Source organism: Leiobunum rupestre, chromosome 2 (assembly GCF_980474605.1).
Source record: "Leiobunum rupestre chromosome 2, qqLeiRupe1.1.hap1, whole genome shotgun sequence".
In the NCBI taxonomy this organism is placed as follows: domain Eukaryota; kingdom Metazoa; phylum Arthropoda; class Arachnida; order Opiliones; family Sclerosomatidae; genus Leiobunum; species Leiobunum rupestre.
Genome location: NC_143385.1, coordinates 37294966 through 37318787, shown reverse-complemented (window position 1 = coordinate 37318787; position 23822 = coordinate 37294966). Strand labels below are relative to the sequence as shown.

General features: G+C 36.9%; 2 protein-coding genes across 3 annotated transcripts; both read right to left on the bottom strand.

Annotated features, from left to right (window-relative positions):
* Positions 1 to 98: 98 nt before the first annotated feature.
* On the bottom strand, positions 99 to 1729 carry LOC149957469 (uncharacterized). Its single transcript, XM_090164818.1, has 6 exons — positions 1689 to 1729; positions 1344 to 1584; positions 1209 to 1285; positions 1045 to 1153; positions 785 to 981; positions 99 to 182 (listed from the first exon to the last, which is right to left on the bottom strand). The coding sequence occupies exons 1-4, from the start codon at positions 1710 to 1712 to the stop codon at positions 1067 to 1069; spliced, it is 429 nt and encodes a 142-aa protein (XP_090020944.1). The 5' UTR covers positions 1713 to 1729; the 3' UTR covers positions 99 to 182; positions 785 to 981; positions 1045 to 1066.
* Positions 1730 to 9414: 7685 nt separating this feature from the next.
* On the bottom strand, positions 9415 to 23713 carry LOC149957468 (arginase-1-like). 2 transcript variants are annotated; one of them, XM_090165563.1, is made up of 11 exons: positions 23293 to 23713; positions 16660 to 16732; positions 15212 to 15318; positions 13519 to 13699; positions 13369 to 13459; positions 12876 to 12932; positions 12708 to 12812; positions 11680 to 11756; positions 11543 to 11602; positions 10309 to 10338; positions 9703 to 10244 (listed from the first exon to the last, which is right to left on the bottom strand). In XM_090165563.1, exons 1-11 carry the CDS (start codon positions 23458 to 23460, stop codon positions 10222 to 10224), a joined length of 972 nt encoding a protein of 323 aa, XP_090021689.1. In that variant the 5' UTR covers positions 23461 to 23713; the 3' UTR covers positions 9703 to 10221. The 2 variants fall into 2 exon arrangements, with proteins under 2 accessions (XP_090021688.1, XP_090021689.1); XM_090165562.1 differs by lacking the exon at positions 10309 to 10338 and having other exon boundaries at positions 9415 to 9833; positions 23293 to 23705.
* Positions 23714 to 23822: the final 109 nt, after the last annotated feature.

Here is a 23822-nt window from a genome sequence, read left to right as displayed (position 1 = left end):
TTTGCAATGTTTTTTCTTTTAGTAGTGATTGCAGGATTTTCCGGGAACATGTCATCTAGATTTCTTACTATTTCGCCAGATAATGTTAGATCCAACAGGTCTTTGCATACTGATGTGTTTTTGGAATTTTAACTGGAACAATGGTCCATTTGTTAGTCACCTTTGAACTCTTGCGTTTATTCCTAAAATTAAACATTCAATTACTCATCATGTTCAACAAAACAAAACCCAAACAGTTGGATGAATTCTATAGAAACTAGCCACAATAGATGGTTAAATTAGTCATCCTCCCAGGAAATCGCCAAGAAGTAATATTTCCGATAACCAGGACTAGCAAGGTATTGTTTATATAGTGCTTGTGGAAATAACGTCATGTTTTGCCAAGCTTTACTATGTCAAGAAAGCAACCTCGTTAAAAGGGAACACTTGTTGCTGCCATAAAGGTGGAAAATTTCCATTATTTTAACAAGCACTATATAAACAGTGACTTGTAGATCCTGGCTCTCGGAAATTACTTTTCACTACGTTTCCTTGGTTCTCCATTTTTATTCAATTTCACAGGTCGGTGAACGCTACTGTTGAAATCCAATATTGCTAAAATATTTCTAGCTATGTATCCTTTCCAGCTATGAGTAAATATGTAAAATTTTCAAATCCATTTACTATAGGGTAATTGATACGATTCTAGTGAACAGTATGTCTAAAGATTAAAAGTATAATAATAAAAAATACTGAGCAGAAGAATGAAGGATATATAAAATTTGGAAACAGGAAAAAAAATTACCTGAAATTCTTGTAATACTCAAAATCTTTCAAGAAAGATTTGTCACAAATAATTGTCTGTAGCTATCAAAAGGATAAGGTCTTACGAGGCAACCAAGGCTTTCTCCGTTCTTCTGCAACTAATTCATCATGTTGACAAGATCCGAGAGGCCATTCGTGCACATCTTGAATGTGATGCAGAAGTGATATCCAGAGAACATATAAAATATTCTTGATGACATACCGATCAAATCCAAAATAAGTTGCACACAAATTACTCACTCTCATTCTATTTGCATTGCATTCACACATTTTTTGCGGACCACCAAAAATGATTTATAATGTCATCAATCCATTCCGCTATTGGTTCGTGGCTTTTCTCCTTACAAGCCTACAAGAAAATGATGTTTATAAACATACAAAGAAAATCTCGTAAGGTAACGTACAGCTACAAGCCTTTTCCTCAGTAGTTTTTCCGCATGCCAGATGTCATGGGAATGTTTGATATGTGGGAACTCTTTACCTAAAAAGTTTTTATCAGTACAGATTAATAAATTCAAACAAGCCTAATCTAATCATACTCATTATTGATTTTATTTGTGTATGTCCATCAGTTATAACCTCCCCTAAGACACAAGGTTTTTTCCTTATTTTTACTTTTGTTTCTGTTAGTCTACAGTCTGCGAATTCTACTCCTATTATCTTGCCTGTTTTCAAGTCAATACCATGATACGAACAGTGCTTTGATGAGTATCCCAGACTGTAATTTCTTGCATCCAGGGAAACTACAAGTGGGTCTGTCCTACCAGCAAGCATTGAAATCTAAAAAAGTAATATAAAGGAAAATATTTTAATTGCTCCATATGCAAGGAGAAGTATAGAATGCATGGAAATTTACAGTCTTTCATTTCTAAGTAAAAGTATACCTGTTCAGAATCCCAATACTGCATAATTGCTGGGTAACACTTTTGAACCTGTTTATTAACAAGTGTGGTTGACTTTAGTCCTTTTACAGCCAGTGCCTTACAGAATATTTGGAACAAGGTAAATATATAATTTTTTTATTTAGGTTTTTAGATTATTTACTTATACATTTGGCATTTACTGTGGAAAATGAACAGCCTGAAAATAACAAAGAGCCCGAGAGCTTCAAGTTAAAATTATCATCATTTGATTGCCATTTTGAATAATGGTAGCCTTCTCCTCGGTTGCATTTCCAAGAAATACAAAATAGACCACCAGTGAAATATTTTTTGAACAGTAATGGCCTATTTCAATTGTCAACTTGGCAAATTTGACCAAATAGTGCAGCAACTTAAGAGTACACACTAGCTCACCCAAAAACATACAGGCTAAATTTGACGTTCTCTAGCTTTCCTCCGTACAGACCAAATTATGAGAGATCTGCAATGTTTACGGTTAAAATCCAAGCCTCACACGGAACGAGTGTGGTAATATTACTTAGTTTTAAAACTGGAATTTATTATGTATTCAGGTTCGTCGCAGGAAGACAATGGCAAGATATAATGACCATTAGACATACTTCCAGAATTACTACAGTGAGGCAAAGGGGAATTCTGAACTGTTGTCAAGCTATTCTGAGGACTGTCACAGCATCGTAAAGGAATTATATCGATAGCCTCTGACATCTTTGTTGGACTTTTACCAGATTGCAATGGCAAAAGATCAATAACATAGGATCTATGAATGAATAGTAATTAGTAAATGCTCAATTGATAAAAAGGAAATTTTAAATTACCTTTCTGAAAATAGTCTTTTAGGTGAGTGGAATTTTCTAATTTCTTCTAATGGGGTACTAGTTATTGGTTGAAAACATCTGATACATAATTATTTTTGAATTAACACTTATTTTAGAGAATTCCTTTTCATAATCTATTAATAATTTGATTTACTTCATATTAATGTAACCACCATTGAAGAGTTTCCGTTTTCTACTTGTTGTAATATTTTGATGTGAAATAGATTCTTGCGACACATCTTCGTCATCAAGAACGTCATCTTCACAAGGGATAATTTCTTCTTGGAAACTTACATTCAGGTTGAGTGACCGCAGCACAGCCTCTTCAGTATTTTGAGAACTTCAAGTTTTACTACCTAGGCATTTAAACGTAAAGGATTATGGAATTTATTGGCATTAGAGGCTAAACCAAACAAACCTGTGTGACAGCGTGTATCTTTTTCATCTATAAGTTCCACTTTTTGGCCAGTAATTATTGTCTCTGTGGACAATGTACCTAACGAAGCTGTACTATCGGTTGGTCTATCAACATGCTCATTTGTTCTGGCTTCATAACACTCGTTGCAGTACTGCTCGTGTATACATATAATAGATGTTGCACATAAAACACGTTTACCTTTGGAATTCCATGTAGTAAATTTGTAGGAGGAGCATTTAATGATTATAGTGACAATGTATAAGTTCTTTTTCCTTTACACCTAATACTAATTAAGTGATTTTACGCCTAGCTTCATTCTCATTGTGCTCTGTAGGGCTAGGCCTAACTAGTTTTTCTATTATGCGGACTTTAATCTCAAGCCAGTTTTTTTTTCAGCCTGAAAGTTTTCATACTCATCTAATTTCTTACTGAATCAGTTTATTTATTTTACTGCGATTACTTAGATTTGAATTTAACGAGTGGTAAGACATTCTCAGATAATCTGTACACCGAGTTCGTGCATTTAGCCCTTTTAAAGGTACATATTTTTCAGAGTTCGAGAGTTCCATTTAGCACTGTCAAAGGAACGGCAGTGTACACCGAGTTCGCAGAGTGTCTTACCCCTCGGAAATTAATCCCGAAGCACGAGGATCACTACTCGCCATTTTCATAAATCAACCACAGTTTCGCGGCGGAGGAACTCAAGCGAAGTGCGGCAGTTTATAGCGCCAAAAGCGGATTAAATAAGAAATTGATGGCGGCACGGCTAGGGGGGGGGGGAATTAGTCAACCTCAATCTCGGAGTTGGTCCTCTTTAAGAAAATTTAATAATGAATATCAGATAAATATAAGAAGTCTTAAATTATTAGGGTATGAAACAGCAAAGAATGGCGTCTTATTTTGTAGTAAACTAGTAGCGTGTCTCCCTAGAGACATTAGCCTCGATTATAAAACCTTGTTAAGGTTAACGGTAATAGTTAGTGTAGGGAGCTGTTGGGTCGCGTGGCAAACAGGGCTTGCCACCACCCTCCTACGCATTGTAACCCGGCCACCTGAATTAAAGGCTTTAAAAGTCGCTCGATGACTTAGGCCTAAGGTGGTGCCTTGGGTATTAACCTAGCTGATTATTATTATTATTATACAAAAGAAAGTGGTATAGCCGGTAAGCTAGACAAAAAAGGCTTTATACAGTTTCTGCGTAAAAAATTACAGTATAGGGAAACGTGCGAGAAAATGGGAAATATACATCCAAAACAAAACAGTCAATACGATATCTCGGCGGGACAAGACAAGCCTGCCGTAGGCGATTCGCGATCAAGGTCAAAGCTGAGGGGAAACACCGCCTAGCACATCCATTGTTCAAGCGAACGCCGCCGTAAGGTCAAGAAGCATCTTATACATTTTCTGCAAAACGACTGCTCATCCCACTTACAACTGGAGAAAGTTATCTTTAGATGAAAAGAATCCCATGATAGCCGAGGCAAACAGATGTTACGTATGTATGAGATTTGGTCATGACTCTCCGTCTTCGTAAAAAATCTGCCGAAGGAAGCATAACGTAACACTCTGCCCCGAAAACGAAGCGAATTACAAGGCGAAGCCCCACAAAATAATTTGAAAGAAAGGCAAAAACCCGAAGTCGCAATGGACGAAAAAAATTAAGGTTAACAATAATTTAGTAAACTGCAGCCAGACGGTCAACGCTATAGTGAAAAAACCAACCAGCGGTAAGATGGAAGAAATTAGATGCCGGCTAGATCAGAGGAGTCAGGCGAGCTTCACCCAGGAAGATATTTCTAAGAGCTTAAACTTACCGATGATAGGAGTCTGTCCGACAGAAAATACAAGTTTCGGAAATGAATTTCCTAAGACAGCGATTCGAAAACTAGTCAAAATAACTGTAGAAAACTTACATCAACCAAGTGAAGATGTAGAAGATTTAATGAAGAATAATGAAATGTGAATAGCGGACAAGCCTAGGTCTGGGGATCCAGACGACCTTAGCGTAGGATTTCTTATCCGTGCTAACAGCTATTACGATGTCACCACGCGCACTACAAAACGATTATCCAAAACATTGGTCGCAGTAGAAACTCAACTAGGCTGGGTGGTACAAGAACCGGCAAAGACCCGGAAGAGCTTTGGTAAAAGCTACGCTGTTAGCGCCATGCGACTCAGCGTCAACCGGCTGGCAATAACAAAGGCTTAAAATCCTTCTGGACCCTCGAAGGCTTGAAGGAATGGTAATCCACGATGAGGCGGAGAAAGACTCCACAGCTGAAGAAATCATCCCAAAATTCCCTGGACCACAGCCATAAGCAGCCTCCAAAACCACCGGGCGGTAGCAAAAAACACGATGAAAGGACTGGTAAGAAGATTTCAAAGAGAGCCGGAGCTCTACAAGGAATACAACCATGTAATAAAAGTACAATTTGCGGGGGCAGTAATCGAAAGGGTGGCAAACCCCGAAATAGCTGAAGAGGGAATTACCTATCTAGCGGTAGTAAGACAATCGAACCACAAAATCAGAGTTTATATCGGAAAGGCTTTTGTTCGGGTGGCTTTAGAACCGAAATTACGTTCGGTACTTTTGGACTGTCGAAGATGGGAATATAAAAGAAAACGAACACCAAGTTTTATAAATGACGTGAATTCCATAAGGAGCGACAGCTTTGTCATACCTATTAGCTGTCACTCTCAAAACGCACTTCGCAAAATATAAAAATAATACCCAGAAACCAACGTAGATGACCTGTTGACAGGCGAAGACGACATTCAGGGAGCTTACCAGTTATCAAAAATAGTTCTGAGAAGCTAAAGTGCGCCTACGAAAATGGCTGACAAATTCAAACAAACTAAGGAATTTGTGGGCGGAAAAATTAGCGGAAGAAAACGCCATTATCAAGTTCATCGAAGAAGCTGAACCTGCGGAACAAAATATTATGGGATAAATTTGGGATCCGCAAACAGATGAATTCTCGGTAGAATTTACAAAACTTTTGGTTGTCATACAAGCCAATAAAAACACCAAGCGATTCCTACTCAGCGCGCTGGCTCAAATCTTCGATCCGATCACGGTCAAATTGATGTTCCAAAGACTTTGGAGATGGCACCTAGGAGCAACAAACACAAGGAGAACGCAGCTAGCCTTTAAACACGCTAACGAAGGGTTGTGTACGAATTTCCTTGGACGAGCGTTACGAGCCTTTTCGCTGAACGTTTTACGGGCGGGGGGAAGACAATTTCCCAATTTTCCCCTTCCGACGGCAGCAGGCGCTAAAGCGTCTAGCCAATGAAAAACGTACACAAGAAAATCCACGACTTTTGACGGGTTGCGTTCTCCTTGTGTGGGGTGTTATGTTTTTTGCTCCTAGATGGCACGAAGATCTCAAACCACAAAGGAAGCGACTATCATGGAATGAACCTCTCACATAAGAAATCGGCCTACAATTCCAATCGATGTATCTAAAAACATAATCCAGAAATCGTCGTGGAATAGGAATTTCACTGCTTCACAGACGCCAGTTTAAAGGCGTTCTCGGCAGTCGTTTACGTACTATACGTAACCGGCGATAACCAAATAAAAACCTGCTTCGTTACGTCCAAATCGAGAGTGTGCCCTACTAAGGAAATCTCTCTTCCAAGGCTGGAACTAATGGGGTGTCCTTTTAGGCGCGATATTAGTGAGCAGGGTTAAGGAAGCTTTCAAAAAGGATGATATGTCTGTCAAAATGTGGTCGGATTCAAAAAGAGCAATTTATTGGATAACTAATCATCCAAAATAAAACCAACCCTTTGTTCAAAGTCGTATGGAGATCAATCAGCTGATCGACCCCGAAAACTGGTCGCACTGCCCGCGCGTTCAAAACACCGCCGATTTGCCATCGTGCGGAGTGTCGGCTAAAGAAATACAAAATAATCGTTTGTGGTTTGAAGGACCCACCTGACTGGCGGAACAAAGCGAAAATTAGCCCCAAGAAAAAGTAAATGAAAAATAAATCGTGAAACTCGATGAAGTCCAGCGTGAATAAAGGAAACTAGCCTTAACAGTTCGAAATTCAAATTAAGGATCCAATCGGCATTCAGAAGGTCGTCGATTTAAAAATATATTCAAGTTTTAATAAGACACTGCGGGTTATAGCTCACGTTTAGCGCTTCGTAAACAAGCTAGAAGGAAAGAAACGGATTATGGCGAAATCACCGCTGACGAATTAATTAACGCTGAAATCAAGCTAATAAGGGGTGTTAAAAATGAAGACTTCGGTCAAGAAGTTAAAGCCTTAAAAGAAGGCGCTGCTCTGCCAAAGGAGTCGAGTATAGCGAGGTTAAAACCCAAATGAATGACGAAGTAGTTTTTTTGGTTTCGAGGTTGGATAGACGAAGGGAGTTTCAGCTACGAACCTAAACGTCCGATATTAATAAATAAAAATCAAGAATTAGCATAAAACATTTGATGACGAGGAGCCTGCACGATTTTAAGGAGCCATATTGAGGCCTTCAACCCACGGCCAGCAGCTAGCCCGAAACGTAGTACGGCACTGTCAGCGTTGTAAAAGATACAGCGCCAAACCACACGACGCCCCCACCGGTCTACTGCCTAAGGACAGGATAACGGAAGGCGATGCCTTCCCAGCTGTAGGGTTGGGTTTTGCTAGCCCACTCTTCATAAAAAAACGGAGAAGAAAAAACATAGGTCTGCCTCTTCACTTGCAACGTTACGCGCGTGTCATCTAGAAAAAAGTCCCAACATTGACAACGTGAGAATTTATCATGGCTATGAGTCGTATGATCGCGTGGCGGGGTGTCGTTTCTCTTGGGTATTTAGACAATGCGAAGACATATAAATGAGAAAAAGTATATTTGATCTCAATGTGGGAAAATATAAATGACAATCAAGTACGTAAATTTTTCGGTAACATAAATATTCGGTTGAAGTTTATAATAGAAAGGGCTCCTTTGACAGGCGTATATTTTAAAAGGATGACTAACACCACGAAAAATATTCTTCGGAAAATGTTAGGCAGAGCAGCAGCTGCAGCCTTAACGTTCTCAGAAATGGAAACGACACTCGAAGAAACCGAAGCTGTTGCTCTTATCAATTCCCGGCCGAAAACGTACTTGTGTTGTAATGGTGTAAATGAGCCGGAACAATTGATGAAGTAAATTTCGGGTGAGATGGGAAGATTAGCTTTTGTTTATGAAAATTAGGCAAAAATAATGTAATAAAACGCCAAGTGAAATATTTCTATGCTTTGGAAATTAATATCATATACATATCATGAATTGGATGTATAATTGGATGAAATTTTAAGAAAATACTAAAGTATTTTCGCGGGGAGTGTTAAAGGGGCTCCAAAGTTCGGTGGCAAAATGTGGGTAAAGTCAGTAAAGTGCGAAATTTACGGTTGACTCTGCCCGCCTCTGCCAAGGCCGAATGAGGGGTTGGGGGGAAGGAAAAGCATGCTCAATTTTCTTTTTTTTACTGACTTTACACACATTTTGCGACCGAACTTTGGAGCCCCTTTAACTCAAAAACGATACAAGGCCCATTACTCCAAATATATTTCAGCTAGGAACTTGAAACTCTAGCATGAGTATTTTGCGAGTTATTAGCCCTTCAACCTGGTCTCTGGTACAATATTTTCATCACGACCTTCCTGTTTTGTCTAAATTTACTAGACTTGGTATTGGTAAAATTATGTATTATTAAAGCTATTTAGATCTAAAGTGTGACGGGGAACACTTTTCTAATTGAAACCAACTTTGTATCTCTAATGGTTCTCGAGATAAATTTTAAATGACCTTGAAGACATGGTTCAAGGTCATGGAAATTTCCGTTGTTAAGTTACCCCCGGCACGTTCTATGTGTGCTGAAAGTTTCACGTTTCTAGCTAAATTACTTTTGGACTTATTGGCCTTGTATCGTTTTTGAGTTAACACCCTATAAAGTTAAATTTAAATGGGTGTAATTATTAAAATATGCTTCTCAGCGTACAAAACAAAAATTGAAAAGAGAGAAAGGTGGCGCGAGCGGACGGCTAAAGGCACTACTATCTTAATTCCTGGTCACATTCCTTGATCCGAAGGGGTCTCAAGCTTTCTTTCTGTCTGTATGGCCATATGAAGCGAAACTGGACACGGAGGATGGTAATTGGTCAAAGACTATTTCACCACCTTTTGAAATTTGTAACGTTAATCCTGTCGAAGAAACTTTGAATGGGGGTTTTCGGCAGATACTCCTTGCTTTCCCAACGAAACACAAGCCAAGAAAAGAACTCGACAAAATAAAACAAGCTATAGCAACGATAGTTTTCTTCTTTTTTATAATAAGTTACTACTAGCATTTTTCATTCGGTGTTATTAATACGAGAAAAAAAGACCCCGCAATAAGAGAGCGAAAAAAAAGTACTTAACGAAATTCTACAACACGTTTTTGTGTAATAAAGAAAATTTTCGCGTAACAAAATAAACAATATATTTTATTCAATAAAGCTTTAATATAGAAAAATATTACACTAAAAACAAAAATGTCAGGGTACTGTGTGGCTTGAAATAAAAATTAAACATTTTTAAAAAGTTCCTACAATCAAAAGAAAAACTAGAGGGACAATGAATAAAAATCAATACACCCTTTACAAGTAAAAAAACATCGAGTTTCAAAACAACGTGTGCGTCCAACGATAGCAATTTTAAAAGCCAAAAGGAAAACAAAGCGGCGGCACGGGGTGGCTTAGGGTTTGGGGAGGGAGACGTCTTTCGGAATGGCCAGCCCGGGCCGGCTCTGGCTGAGGAAAGTCGAAATGACGTCAATCGCCATGGCAACGGTCTTCTTAGCATCTTCCATACTGCCCAGGAGAGGATTTACTTCAACTAAATCCAACGCTCTCAAAACACCTGTTGATACCGCGAGCCAAACATAAATATATCAGGGAGCAATTTGATTCGGGTCCCTTAAGGGCCTGCAGAGGGAAGGCCTGGGCCAAGAAGCATGCTTACTAAACGTAGCAACAGTTTCCACTGATTGATGATTACGTTATCGCTTGAAAATATTATTGGCGTTGTGAGATGATTTTCAAACAGCTGCTACGTTTAGTCACACATTTAAAAATCAGTGGCGTCGCTAGAATGATTTAGGGGGCACTTCATCCACGTAAAAAAACTCAAGATCCTAACAAAATTTACGAATTTTAACAGAAAATCGTACGTTACAAAAATCATAAAAGTGAGGAAATACTTGGAAGTTAGAATTGCTTAATTTATAAATAATAATGCATCGGGTACTTTAGGGATAGTTAAATTCACACACTGTTTTAACAAAAAATAGGAATAAAATTAGTTTTTTGTTCTTAAAATATTTTTCATTATTTACCTTTAATTTTGGAAACTGCCTTTCTAAAACCTTAAAGGAATTTAAGAAAAATTTTGAAAACAGAATGCCCTGGAAAGGGCTAATGGCTTAAGCTCCCCCAAAACCTTAAACTCTGGCGACGCTACTGCCTAAACCAGCCTCAATTAAATACATATTATACTTAAAACAAAACATTGTAGTTTTCTGATGGATAGTTTTAAGGTTTGCTAAATAAACCAGCTTTTGTGATCGTGGTGCGTTAATGCGAAAAAAAATTGAAATGTTTTTAAAGTTCGATGAATGGGTTTTTGAGATATTATATGTTTAAAAAATATTTTTATTTTTCAAAATCCCCGAACGATTTTTATTACAACCTTTTGAATTTCGGTCATATGGTTTTGAAGTCTTACTAAGTAAAACCTAAAATTATTATTTGGTAAAACAGTATCATATCTTATTAAATAATTATCAGAAATGATAATTATAATGTTATGTTAATTTTAATGAATTTTTATAAAATAATTTCAGAATTATTTCAGAATTTTTTTCAATCGTTGAACTTATAAATACCATTAAAATTATAGTAAGCTTTATTAAGGCCCCGTACCTTGCTCCCTCTGCTTAGTCATGGGCCACTAGCATAATTAGCATTTGGCTAGATCCGAGCACCAAGGCTTGAGTCTACACAGCCTATTGGCTAATCTGCCACTGAATAAAAAGATAAACAAAATAATCATTTTCTCCTTTGGCCCGTTAAATCGGATAATTATCCATTTGAGTTTACATAGAGCCCCGTAGCGGATATTTTTTTTTTCGTCTGCTTAATAGAAGGAGTGTTCTGTGTAAACTGATAAAGCTAATTGCTTGGAAGGATATTGGCTATGCTGTTTTAACGGTGAAGCCCATAGTGAAATTGGTGATATTTTAAATTTTTACATAGACCAAAAGTTATTGCTCCTAATGCGCTTAATTGGGGTCCGTTTTCAGCCCACAAGGCCAGCTGTCAAGCTGCTACGACAAGTTTACTATTCGTCGCATAAATATAGAATTGGCCATTATGAAATTTTGCATTGTTGCCCAATATTTCTAATACGATGTTAAATATCTCAAAAACTATTCATCAAATGTTTCAAATATTTTAAATATAATGCTTTTTGGCCTTATAGAGAGCAAGTTGCATCAGCAAAGAAACCATTCGCTCTCCAGTCATACTTTACAAATTACTAAAGGAGAAATATATTGTATGTCTTTATACCAGTTGCGGAGATTTCTTCTCCTATAATCAACGCTTCTCTTCTCGTTAATCCACCTTTCACTGGAATTTAAGGAATGAAAAGAAAGTTTGAGTTTATCACGAAAATACCCATTGGGAATTTTAATTGGGGTACATACCAGGCGTTCCTGTGCTGGGTGCTATGCTGCTGTCGATGGCGTCAATGTCGAAACTCACGTGAACGTTTTTATCGCCCCTGAAATAATCCAATTCCATTAAAATATTTGAGATACATGTATTGTTATAGGGGACCAAGTTATTTAGCCTTCATTACCATTTCAGAATCAATTTAGAATAACTGCAGCTTTAGATTGGTGTGCCGAATATTTAGCAACACCAAATAGTTTGATCGAGTACCAAAACGAATATTCGATTTAATCGAATAGCGCTTAATAGCCGAATATTTGAAAATGAGGGTAGAAAATATTTCGTATTTTCAAATAGAGTGATTGTTGAATTTCCAGTCCATTAACGGGGAATAGCATGCATGTTCGGGAGCTTCCTCTATTGACGAGGAGAGTGGCGCTGCAATGGCCGTTTCTTAACTGTTTTTTGTTATTGTTTATTATTTATTAATAAGACATATGAGCCACAACGTTCATTTATCACGTCCTTATCTTAAATATTTGAAAATATGGTTAGCTGTCAACTTTCAAGTTAATCAATTGTTTGAATTGTATGTGAGAAGTAGCAAAATTTAGAGTAATTTGCTAGATAAATATCTGGATATTCCATCATATTCGAAGTACAATTTGGTATTCTGTCAGTTAACTTGTTCGGCTTTCTAACCTAAAAATATTCAACCTAATTAATTTAAAAATTCAAGATAGTATTTGCCCCGCTTGGAAAAAGATAATATTTGAAGTTCGATTCCATTATTTAAAAATATATATATTGCTTAACCCTTTGCTGAAAAATATGACTAACACTTTTAATAACTTTTCACGATATGTTTTTAAAAGTAAATTATTAAATTAAACCAAACCAATAGCGATCAACCGCCATAAAGATTTGTTTGCTAATAACTCCACAATATTTACTAAGAGTAGATTATTAATTAACTCCGCGATAAAAGAGATAAATATCATTGATTGATCTTGATTTCTGATAATTGAAATAATGTTTATATTGAATAATTTATTTTTACCTGGGATTGATCGTGTCGAAGACTTCTTCTACAACTCTGTGGATGCCGAGTTTATCCACGTCCTTCATGGTAAAATATTTTATATTGAGTTTATTCAAAATATACCTGAAAGTACTCAAGCATGAACAAATAGAAAATAAATATTAAAAGTAATATTTGAAGACTTACAGTTCCAAAGGTTCTACGTCCCGTAGACCAATATATGCAATTTGATTGGCATTTATACTGAAAAATTAACAGCAACATGTACGTTTAAATGTAGAAGGTCGAAAATTAAATGTGATCCGTCAGTGTAGTAACGGTTTATTGACCGACACATGCTATATTTAAATTTTTCTAATGGCGCCAAAGTCTGAACCGTGGAAACATTAAATTATTTACATAGAACTTTCAGTTCAGTTTCTTGTTGTTCCATATAAAAGAACTTAAGAAAGTGTTAGAATTTATTTTTGTACTAAATTTAAAATAATTTAATCCCAATAGGCAAAAAGTTTAAATTGGCGCCATCTAGTAGAAACAAAAGCGACATAAGTCTTATGTCACTTTTGGTAGAAATATAGCATAAAATTCCGACCTCGAAAGGCTTCACTTAACGTGTTTGTATGTCTGTAAGAAAATTGGAAGTGGGTCTATGGAAATGTAGTTTGAAATAAGCAATTACCAGGGTGTTATCCATTCAAATCCTGGTATATCGGGATTGTAATTGACTAGTTCTTTAAGAATAAACGATACAGGCATTCCGTGAATATTACCTGAAAAAAAATATGATAACATATAATCGATATAACAACAGCGTCTAACGAAGGAAGACCTGAGTTGGATGTGAGGGCAGTGTTAATATCAGCGTGCGCATCTACCCAAATGTGGCAACTGTTCCCGGGAAAGACCTGATTGAAGGCGTGGACGCTGGCTGCTCCCAGACTGTGGTCTCCTCCCAGAAGAAGACACATCTTATCGTCATCCCGAAGAATGGCCTCGATTTGAGCAGACACCTTTCAGGGATAAAATGAAGAATGAAAACCTGAATTAATAAATTACCATTTATTGGTGCTGGGTTTCGGGTTAAAATACCCATAATGAACAGGCCGTGGCAGATTAGCCAATAGGCTGAGTCAGAACTCCATACCTCTACTTGGGATGCTTATCGTGGCAGATTTCCGTCTCGATGTGGCTGATGGCTTTTTTGACGTCACTATATAAACTTAACAAACCACTAAGTGAGAGGGAAACGCACGCAAAGGGGATTTTTTTCTCGTAGGCGGGGCCAAAGCCGTCAGAGTGATCTTACCATACGCGATACGACAGGATAAGAATTCATAGTAGAGGTTAGGATTCCTGACTGAGTAGAATTAAGCTAAGGGTGCCAATGTTTTTCCAAAATGGTAAGGGCCCGAGAAGAGGCTAGAGCAAGGTCAAACAGGTCCTAATTAGCGTGTTACCTTTACAAAAATTAAACCATTGATAGATTAATTATGAAATTTTCAGTATGTTTGGTCGTTTTTTGACTTGGCCTCGCCAAAAATGTGTCCTGTATGTATTGTAGAGATGATAATTGTTGAAAACAAATTTAATTTTTAAATTTTTATGTTATCGTCGTCATTATTTCCTCAATAACTTTAAAAGTAGGAATTCTATTGGCATAATTTAACTAGACTATGTTTCTGCGTGTTATCACGCGTCGAACAAGCGTAGGCGCGATATATTTTATTAATGTTTTCGTGACCAGTGTCATTTTGGAGGCGTTTTTCTATTTCCGGTTTTGCTCGCGCCCTAATGGTGCTAGCGTATAATTATTCACTGAATTTTGTATTGGTAAAGGTATTTTTTTACAAAAAGCTCTCACTTCATTATCTACGTAATACAAAAACAAAATGGCTGGCAAGAGAAAACGGCCAGAATCTTTTGATCGGGACTGTACGATATCAATTTATTTCAATTAATCAGCAATTGCAATTTTCTAATGGTTTTTGAGTATTCGTTTTTTTTATTTCATGCTTCAAATATTTATCTATCTATATCTAAACACAACGTTCATCCGAAGTTTAAAAAATACCTCTTACGAAAGAAGTATCCACACATTTTAATGATACATGTACACCTCACCACGGTTCAACATGTACTACGATTAACGATGTAAAATGAAAAGTTAAAATTTATAGGGATGTAAAAATAATAATAATTATCAGCTAGGCACCACCTTAGACCACAGTCATATAGCGACTCTTAAAGCGATTAATTCATGTCAGGCAAGAAAACAAGTCCCTACACTAATTATTACTCTTAACCTCCATAGTTTTTACGGGAAGAGGAAACCGAACATTAGCAGTATTGGGAGACGAATACTAATCTCATAAGAGGTAGTTTATGTACTTCTGGTTTTACGGTTATCTTATCCGGCATTGACAGAGGAATAATTCGTGGTGGTGTTAGGTTTCGCAGATAAACGAGATGTTTGACGGAAAACAGACCACAGACGATGCACTATCGAGATGAAGTACGCTTACTTTCTTCAAGGCAGCTCCGACGTAATGGGGATTCAAAACTCGGCCATACGGCTGGTCGCTGTTCGGCTCCTCAAAAGACAAATTTCCGTAATCAGTAACGGTCAAACCTAAAATTGTATAATAAAAAACCATTGCCTCTCTTGTCTGTATACGCAAACTTGTCAATTCCGACATTCTGAACTATATAAGCGTATTTACTAAACCCTAAACATTTATGTTTCCAATACGAACTAGCTATAGGCAGGAAAAATGCCCAAAATTTAATTGGTCAAATCTGCTATCATAGCAGGAGCAAAACTACTTGAAATTCATTATGACTTTATAAAATGATTAATTGATTATCTATTAATAGCACTGACATGTGACACGACTTCATCCTATATTAAACACATCGGCTCCCAAAATGGCAGCCATGGTCAAAGCTAACAGGTTTCTCCCATGTATTTTGTCTGCGTGGGAAAGACATCAAAACAAGCACAACACGAAAAAGCGATTTAATTAGAGTGGCTGCAACAGCTTTTGAATTTTGCTAGTTTACCGCTCGAGCTTCTGGATAATTACTAAACAAATTATTGGCGGTCACCGGATACGGAAGAGGTGGAGCTACGGGATTTTTTAATCCCCTTTTTGGCTATTTAGGGTGAACACACCATGTCGTTGAGATTTGCCAGTCTTACAAGTGCATTGAGAAAAAACATTCCGGAGTTCTCTAAGGGTGTTTGACCCTTTAGAGTCATTTATTGAAATATTGTTTATTTTTTGGGTTACACAACAAAATCTGGTAAGAACATATAAATAAATATCATATTTCTTTATATTAAATTTTGAAAAGCGCAGAGACGTTTTATCGTAAACTTTGATTATAAATTCCAAAGACAAGTAACACCCTGTGAAAAGTTAGTTAATAGCCACGTTTTGATTTAATTGTTCTGTTTTTAAACAGACTATTAGTATGAAATTAGTATTGATAAAATATGTATGTTTTGTACTACTTATTACTAAGCTACTTATTATAATATCAAATTTAAATAAATAAGGTGCTCTTAGACTCCTAAAATGGAATGTATGGGAATTTATATCATTTTTTATCTATGGTTCATAGACAGTCAATTATTTTTTAAATAAGAAAATTTTAATTGATTTGTCGAAAGAGTGTTTAGTTTTTTTTTATCTTAAATCCCTTTTTCTTGAAGGTATTTGGCATGAGCGGGGGGAATCGCATCGGAAGACGTAAGTCAGATCCCGGACTGATTTGATTTTTTTAGGGAAAGGAGCTTACTTTAAGAGCAAAGCTAAAAAGCATCTAATCATAGTCATTCTCCCTAAGTAGAAATAAAGGCATTCTTGATTTGGTATTTCATGCAAATACTCAGAAGAATTTTATTAGTCGGGTAACAACAAAGGGAACACCGATTGTTGAAGTATCTTTTACCGTCTAAACCACTCACCGATATCTTGTAAGGAAGGTATCAATCCACCGTCTCGAATCCAATCCGGTCCTCTGTCAACACCATTTCGTGGCTGCAAAAAAAACCTTATAAAATCAGAAGCTGTCTCCAAAGATCTACAACTTTCAAAGCGTGTTTACTTGTGATATTTTAAATATTAAGAAATAAAAATCTAAAATTTAATAAGAAAATTAACAAATCAAAGTTTGACAATTTTTAATATTCATTAGGAAAATACTTAAAAGTTACGATTTTATAAATTTAGAATTTTGGTTTTATTTTCCAGGTGAAAGGTTATCGGGGCGTAAGAATAAAAGTGAAGACGGTGGCAATAACGGTAATTGTTAGTGTAGGGAGCTGTTGGCTGGCGTGGCATGAAGGGCTTGTCACCACCCTCCTACGCATTGCAACCCGGCCACCTGTTGCTGTTTAAGGAATTAAAAGTCGCTAGATGACTTGGGCCTGAGGTGGTGCCTAGCTGATTATTATTATTACCCTGAAAACAGTTAAGGGAACTGATGGCTGGCGTGGCATGAAGGGCTCGCCACGACACTCCTAGGCATTATAAGCCGGCCACCTAAATTAATGACTTTAAAATTCGCTTGATGAGTTTCTTGGTTTAAAAAAATGTTTTAGGATTTGGGTTTTCTCGCTATCTCCACGATTCTACGCGACTACGCCCCTGATTTGATCGAAATAGCAATGCTCTAAGAACACAGAATAGTCAGGTAGGTCATGGCATGCACGGAAAATATATATAAGGTTGAATAACCATTTTGCTAGCTTAAGAAATAATAAGGGATCCAAAACCCTTCTAAAGGGTACAAATAAAAACAGGAGACCACACATCCTATCACCGCGTCTGTTTAGTTGGCTAGCTTTAGGATCACAAGTTTTAGACCAATTTGCATTATGGTTCTCGCAGTGACGTTGAAAGTACTTTTTAATGGATAATGACATCCAATGTTTAAAACACTAATCATTACTTTAAATGGTTTCTGAAACAAACTAAAGAAACTGAATTTTTTTAAAAACTTATAAAATTTAACAAGATAAATTAAAATCTATTTAAACTACTCTATATTATGTAGGCACTGTTTATGAAGTTTTAAACAAATTGGTGCTTTTCTAAATGTTTATTTACAACATTTTACAAACATTTTATTAAACACTTTTCAACCTTGAGCTTAAGCTTTAGTTTTTATTTTATAACGCAGTACATTACGACGATAGGGCCTCCAGACGAAAATAAAACTTGAATTTTAAGTTTTACTTTCGCTTGAAAAGCGTATCGACCATAGTACCGCCCAAATAAAGCTATAGTTTTCCACCCAAAACGTTGGTTTTTCTGTATTTCTTCACATTTTATATCAGTGGTGTACCTAGATATTTGTCTAGGGTGGTCAGACTATGTAAATGTTCAGAGGCGGGTCGATCAGGGCTGAAAAAAGCCAGGTTTGTACAAGGAAACCCATCTGTCTACGCCCGTTTTTCAACGACATATACAGTCAATTTTGTAAAATTCTAGTCTTTTCGTATCATTTTTATGCTCATGACAATTTTCGAAGCACACCGGGAATAACAGTTATAAAATTTGAAAGCAAATATTCCTTAAAGAGATTTTCATTTAAAATTGATTTTATTTCTTCATGGGAAAACGTTTAATCCCGATTGCTGACTAGAAAGATTAAGCCTATAAAAATTAAAAACATGTAGGGGAAACGTGGCTAAGTTTAGTCTTCCTTCCATAAAGCTACGTCTACACTCCTACACGCTCTTTCTACGAATTTCTGAGCCCGGACTTATTCTCTCTGATATACCTTTCCGGAATGAATAACAATATTAAAAATAATTATATTAGCTAGTCTTATACCCAAGACACCACCATAGGCCTAAGTCATCGAGCCACTTCAAATTCCATTATTACGGGTATATATTGCGTAGGACTGTTGATGGCAAACTCTTCGTGCCACGCGAACTACCCTTGATTTTGTCACAAAAATGTGACATAATTCGAACTACCTTAATATTAGAGCTATTTCGAACGTAGAGCGCTTCGACTGAGGGACTACGACGAATTTTTATGGATGGCTATTTTGGGAGCTTCAAGGTCGCGACCAAAAACGCGCGAATTTTGGCATGTCCCTCGACTAGCAACAATAACGACATCGAATCTGCTTGGCTAAAGAACCAAAACGTCTATTTTCAATTGACGATTTTTTTTCTAGGATCTAAAACTGGCATTATCCATCTCTGAACGCTTTAAAACGCGCTTAGTCGACCAACAGGCCTGGTGGAAACACGACATCAAAATATTTTCGTAAACTTGCGCCCCGTATTCCGTTAAGTAATTAGATTATTCAATTATGGAAATGAGTCACAATCCGCAAACGTGGCGAAGTATTTAAGGGCAAAATAAAATCTGCGAAGGAAAAACAACGAGGCAACTGCGGCCTGGGCCAAATTTACAAACACGGATCTTTCTCAGCGTGTGCAGAGATTAACAAGAAAAACTTTTTCCGAGTCGGTCGTCGAGGGAGAGTTTTCTTCCGTCGGATGGAGACCTTGCGGTTATTTTTAGGTCCTCGCCTTCACCCCCGGGTCCCGCACTCAACGGGACTGAATAATAAACACTCGGGATATTTTATTAAAAATCTTTAAGCCAGAAAGGGTTTGAGATAGAATGACCTTATTTTAAATATTCCGAGAGAGAATTATTGAGGATGGCTTCCTTTCGTACGTCGCAGTCTAAACGGTGTCCGTCAGTTATTTTAGCTAAAATAACACAGCCGCTATGCTCTAAATAAAAGTAAATATTCTTCAGTTTTTTATCATTCTTTTTGCCAATGACCGAGTGTTATTAGCGCTAAAGAGGAACTGTTCGAGGTGGCCAAATTGAGAATAATGCTCAAGGGGCGCAAATTGCCTAAGATTCTAAACCGCGTAAATTGTCAAAAATTCTAAAGCGCATAATTTGACAAAAATGGTCAAACCGCGCAAGTTGACAAAAATGGTCAAACCGCGCAAGTTGACAAAAATGGTCAAACCGCGCAAGTTGACAAAAATGGTCAAACCGCGCAAGTTGACAAAAATGGTCAAACCGCGCAAGTTGACAAAAATGGTCAAACCGCGCAAGTTGACAAAAATGGTCAAACCGCGCAAGTTGACAAAAATGGTCAAACCGCGCAAGTTGACAAAAATGGTCAAACCGCGCAAGTTGACAAAAATGGTCAAACCGCGCAAGTTGACAAAAATGGTCAAACCGCGCAAGTTGACAAAAATGGTCAAACCGCGCAAGTTGACAAAAATGGTCAAACCGCGCAAGTTGACAAAAATGGTCAAACCGCGCAAGTTGACAAAAATGGTCAAACCGCGCAAGTTGACAAAAATGGTCAAACCGCGCAAGTTGACAAAAATGATCAAACCGCGCAAGTTGACAAAAATGATCAAACCGCGCAAGTTGACAAAAATGGTCAAACCGCGCAAGTTGACAAAAATGGTCAAACCGCGCAAGTTGACAAAAAATGGCCAAACTGCCCAAGTTGACAAAAAATGGCCAAACCGCGCAAGTTGACAAAAATGGTCAAACCGCGCAAGTTGACAAAAAATGGTCAAACTGCCCAAGTTGACAAAAAGGGTCAAACCACGCAAGTTGAAAATAAATGGCCAAACTGCCCAAATTAAGAAACGGCTCGAATTGCCCAAATTGCGAATAAGTCTGGCTTTTAGCCTTCAGCTAGTTTTCTCTTCGGTGTCAAACGGACTCTCCTTAAATTTTTTCTGTCACACCACTGGACCATGTTAAGGAAATCCAATGACGGAATTTGGGTTTTTGGCGGTGGTTCCCCTAATGGCTTAAATCCCCTTATATTATTAATATGACGGCGGAAAATTCTAATAAAAACAATAGCTAGAGGATACGCAAAGGCAATTTTACGCATAAAGCCACGGATTTTAGGGACCCAATTTGGCCTACATTGGGGGGGGGGGGGGGGAGGGTGCAAAAAGTTACCTTAAACGAATATTTTATTAGTTCTCCGTATAGTCTAAACACGACTTTGGAAATATATTTGCGTTTCAATCATCGATAAATTCACACTGATCCATTTTCTTGGAATTTACACATTCGTGGGTCCACAAGCGAGATAAAAATAGGAATTTTTGTTTGGAAGTTAGAACTTCGGCTTTGACGCGAAATAAATGTCAGCTGTAAACTTTTCCAAGGATCCTCCGCTACAAATATAGTCCACTAGACGAGCGATTACACTGATAGAGTTGAGTTAAATATATTGTTTGACACCGAAAAGAACTGAAAAAGGTCGGCCCGCAAATATCATTTTACTATATTAATAATAATTAATAAAACAATAATGATAACAATTTTTTTTTATTTTAACGTTTCGGGGGAACTATTTATCAGCCGTTTCGTTGTTAGAAACAGCTAAAGAAGGTATGAACTTAATCCTAAAATCGTCGTCAAACGAATTGTTTTAGAGTAACTCGCGCGAATCATCCCTAACTTTTGTTAAACCAAGTGCTAGAAATGTGAAATAAGTTGATCCACCAGAAAACATGGAAATTCATATTCCCTTTACAAAAATACATATTTCTTATGAATAGATGAATTATCATTTAACAGGGGTTATAGGCCGAATTTGGTATTGATTATCCTTCCGTCATATTCAATAAATAAAATCATCGCCTGTTATATTATTTGAATAAATATATTTAGGAATGATAAACTTTTTCCAATTTTTTAGAAATTAATACCAGTTTTAAATTTCAGAATGGGAGGGGGGGAGACCATATAGAATTTTTATGAATTTCAAGTAAAGACTTTGTAGGATCCACACTGCTACTATGGCTGCTAGTAGGTTGTATAAATGGTACAATAACGAATATACCCTATAAATTGGTATTTTCTAACTAACCAGCCAGATGGTCGATTTTATTAATATAGCTAAGATGACCCACGTAAATAGAATATTTTCAAAAGTGTAGGAAATGTATAAATGGAATAATACCACAACGTTGGGATATCGCTATTTCACTGCTTACAATGGTTGGTTTTAGAAAAGTTATCTGATAAATGAGTAGGGTTTCGCAGTCGTATCTATATATTTAAAATCTGTAAGAAAACCCTTCTAGCCTCTTCATACTCATAAGAAAGAAAGCACTCTATCAGAAGCAGCTGTAGGATGATTGTAAAGACACGGGAAGAATTTTCCATAATCCCCGCCTAAAATGGAAATGGCGGTAATGGCGCTGAAAAATAGGTGCTGCGTTCAACAACTTTTTGTTTCATTCGCAATTATACATCAGAAAAACCGTAACAGTTGTGGAACGAATTTTGCTTTGATATCGGAAGTACATCAGAAAAACCTTTTACACGAGCCGGTTTTTCCGATACGTGTAATAAACGTATGGTTGATGAATGGCCATGTAGAAGATTTCTTCTTGCCGCCATTTTGATTGATTCATTTTTAACGAAATTGGAGCGTTTTGGCGTTCAACAACCATTTTCGTCACGATAAGTATAATAGGACCAAACGGTAACGCAATCAGAAGTATCGGATTATCCAACGATTTTATAGTTGTTGAACGCAGCCAAGGTCGTATCATGTTTATCTTTTCGTCATTGATATTTCAAAATATATTATTGGGAAGATTTTTCTAACATGTTGTTTACTTGAACCTTTACTGCCTCTTTTAGCCTTAAAGGCCTAGGTTTTTTTCTGCCTGTCCCCCTTGAAATTAACTTAGTGGAGCACAAATACCCTGGTGGTAGGCCAACCGCTGGACATTTTGGCCTAATTTAAAGGGGGACAGGCAGAAGAAAACCTAGGCCTTTAACTGTATTATTTCAGGTAATATAAAGGACCACATAATCGTTTAAATTTGGAGGGTGGGGCTATATAATGATGTATTTTGGGAAGTTAGGAAATATTTCATGTGACAGTAGGGTGGCACCAACAGAAATTCAGACATTTTTCAAACGGTTATGTGGCTCTTTAACAGTGGAATTTTCTTTTATTTATTTAATCAAAACTGTTTAAATAATTAAATATCCCTAACTGAATAAAAACAGTATTACAAATGGATAAAAATGTAGATTATAGAATAGAAAAATTTTAATCTGCAAAATTGTTAAAATATTAATATGAATATTAATTAATTATTTTTTATCTAAAATGTCGGACATTTGTTAAGTACATATATCTGATAAAATGTAAGAAGAACTGAAATTGTCTTGTAAACCAACTTTTGTTTTTCGTATTAACCGTATTTTTTATCTATGCTTATAAATAATATTTTAATAATAGAGTTCGTTAAATAATTTTTTAAATTCTTAATTTTTTTATATAAGCTTTTTCCTAACAAATAGCATTAACCGAAGATTATTCAGATAAAAGCATAATGTCAACTTTGATACCAAACACCCGATAACAACTATTATTTTTTATTTAAAAAGAAGTAGCCTTTGGATGTCCGTATAATTGTTTTCTACATTATTTTAGATCTCTCATATTTCGATACATTTTCAATCTTCATTCGCAAGTACTCTAATGTATATTTAATTCTATTTACTAAGATCAATTGACACGTCATAAAATATAATTTGGTTCAACGTACCTGTCCTTTGGAAATGGGCGCCCCAATAATTCCAACTTCGTAAGTAGGTCGAGCATCCGTGGCCACTGTTCTGTTGACGGAAGAGACAAATGACCACTGCTTCTTATTCCGACGGATCCCAAGAAAAACGTTTCGGCCTAAAATCATTAAACGCGTAGCGGTTGACATTATATTTTCGGCTATCTTTCCCTGGCGCGGTCTCTCCGGGAATCGAAATTGACGAACGAGTCGTAGAAGCCGTAATTCGATTGCACAAAAAATCTTAAATTCGGGTTAGACATCTAATAACAATCCTGTTAGTCCGACGACGCTCTCCAACCTAATGAAACACTGCCGGAATTGACGCAATTTTCTGCCTTTCGCGGTGGCCATTCACCGAATTTTAGGGATAAAAAACCTGCCGACAGAAAGTCTGGCTAGGCGCGCACATGTACTCCGAAAAATGAGAGATCAGCTGATGGATTAAACAGTATACGAAGAGAGTCAGCCCAATGGCGCTGAAGCGCGCCAAAATTCAAACTATTCAGACC

Coding starts and splice junctions, on each gene's coding strand:
- LOC149957469 (XM_090164818.1), bottom strand. CDS start 1,712: ATGCAGTATTGGGATTCTGAACAG. Junction 1,585..1,688: donor AGTATTGGGATTCTGAACAG/GTATACTTTTAC, acceptor TTACTTTTTTAG/ATTTCAATGCTTGCTGGTAG. Junction 1,154..1,208: donor TGAGGAAAAGGCTTGTAGCT/GTACGTTACCTT, acceptor ATTTTCTTGTAG/GCTTGTAAGGAGAAAAGCCA.
- LOC149957468 (XM_090165562.1), bottom strand. CDS start 23,460: ATGTCAACCGCTACGCGTTTAATGATTTTAGGCCGAAACGTTTTTCTT. Junction 12,933..13,368: donor TTTGAATGGATAACACCCTG/GTAATTGCTTAT, acceptor TTAATTTTTCAG/TATAAATGCCAATCAAATTG. Junction 9,834..11,542: donor AGAAGAAATCTCCGCAACTG/GTATAAAGACAT, acceptor CGGTATCAACAG/GTGTTTTGAGAGCGTTGGAT.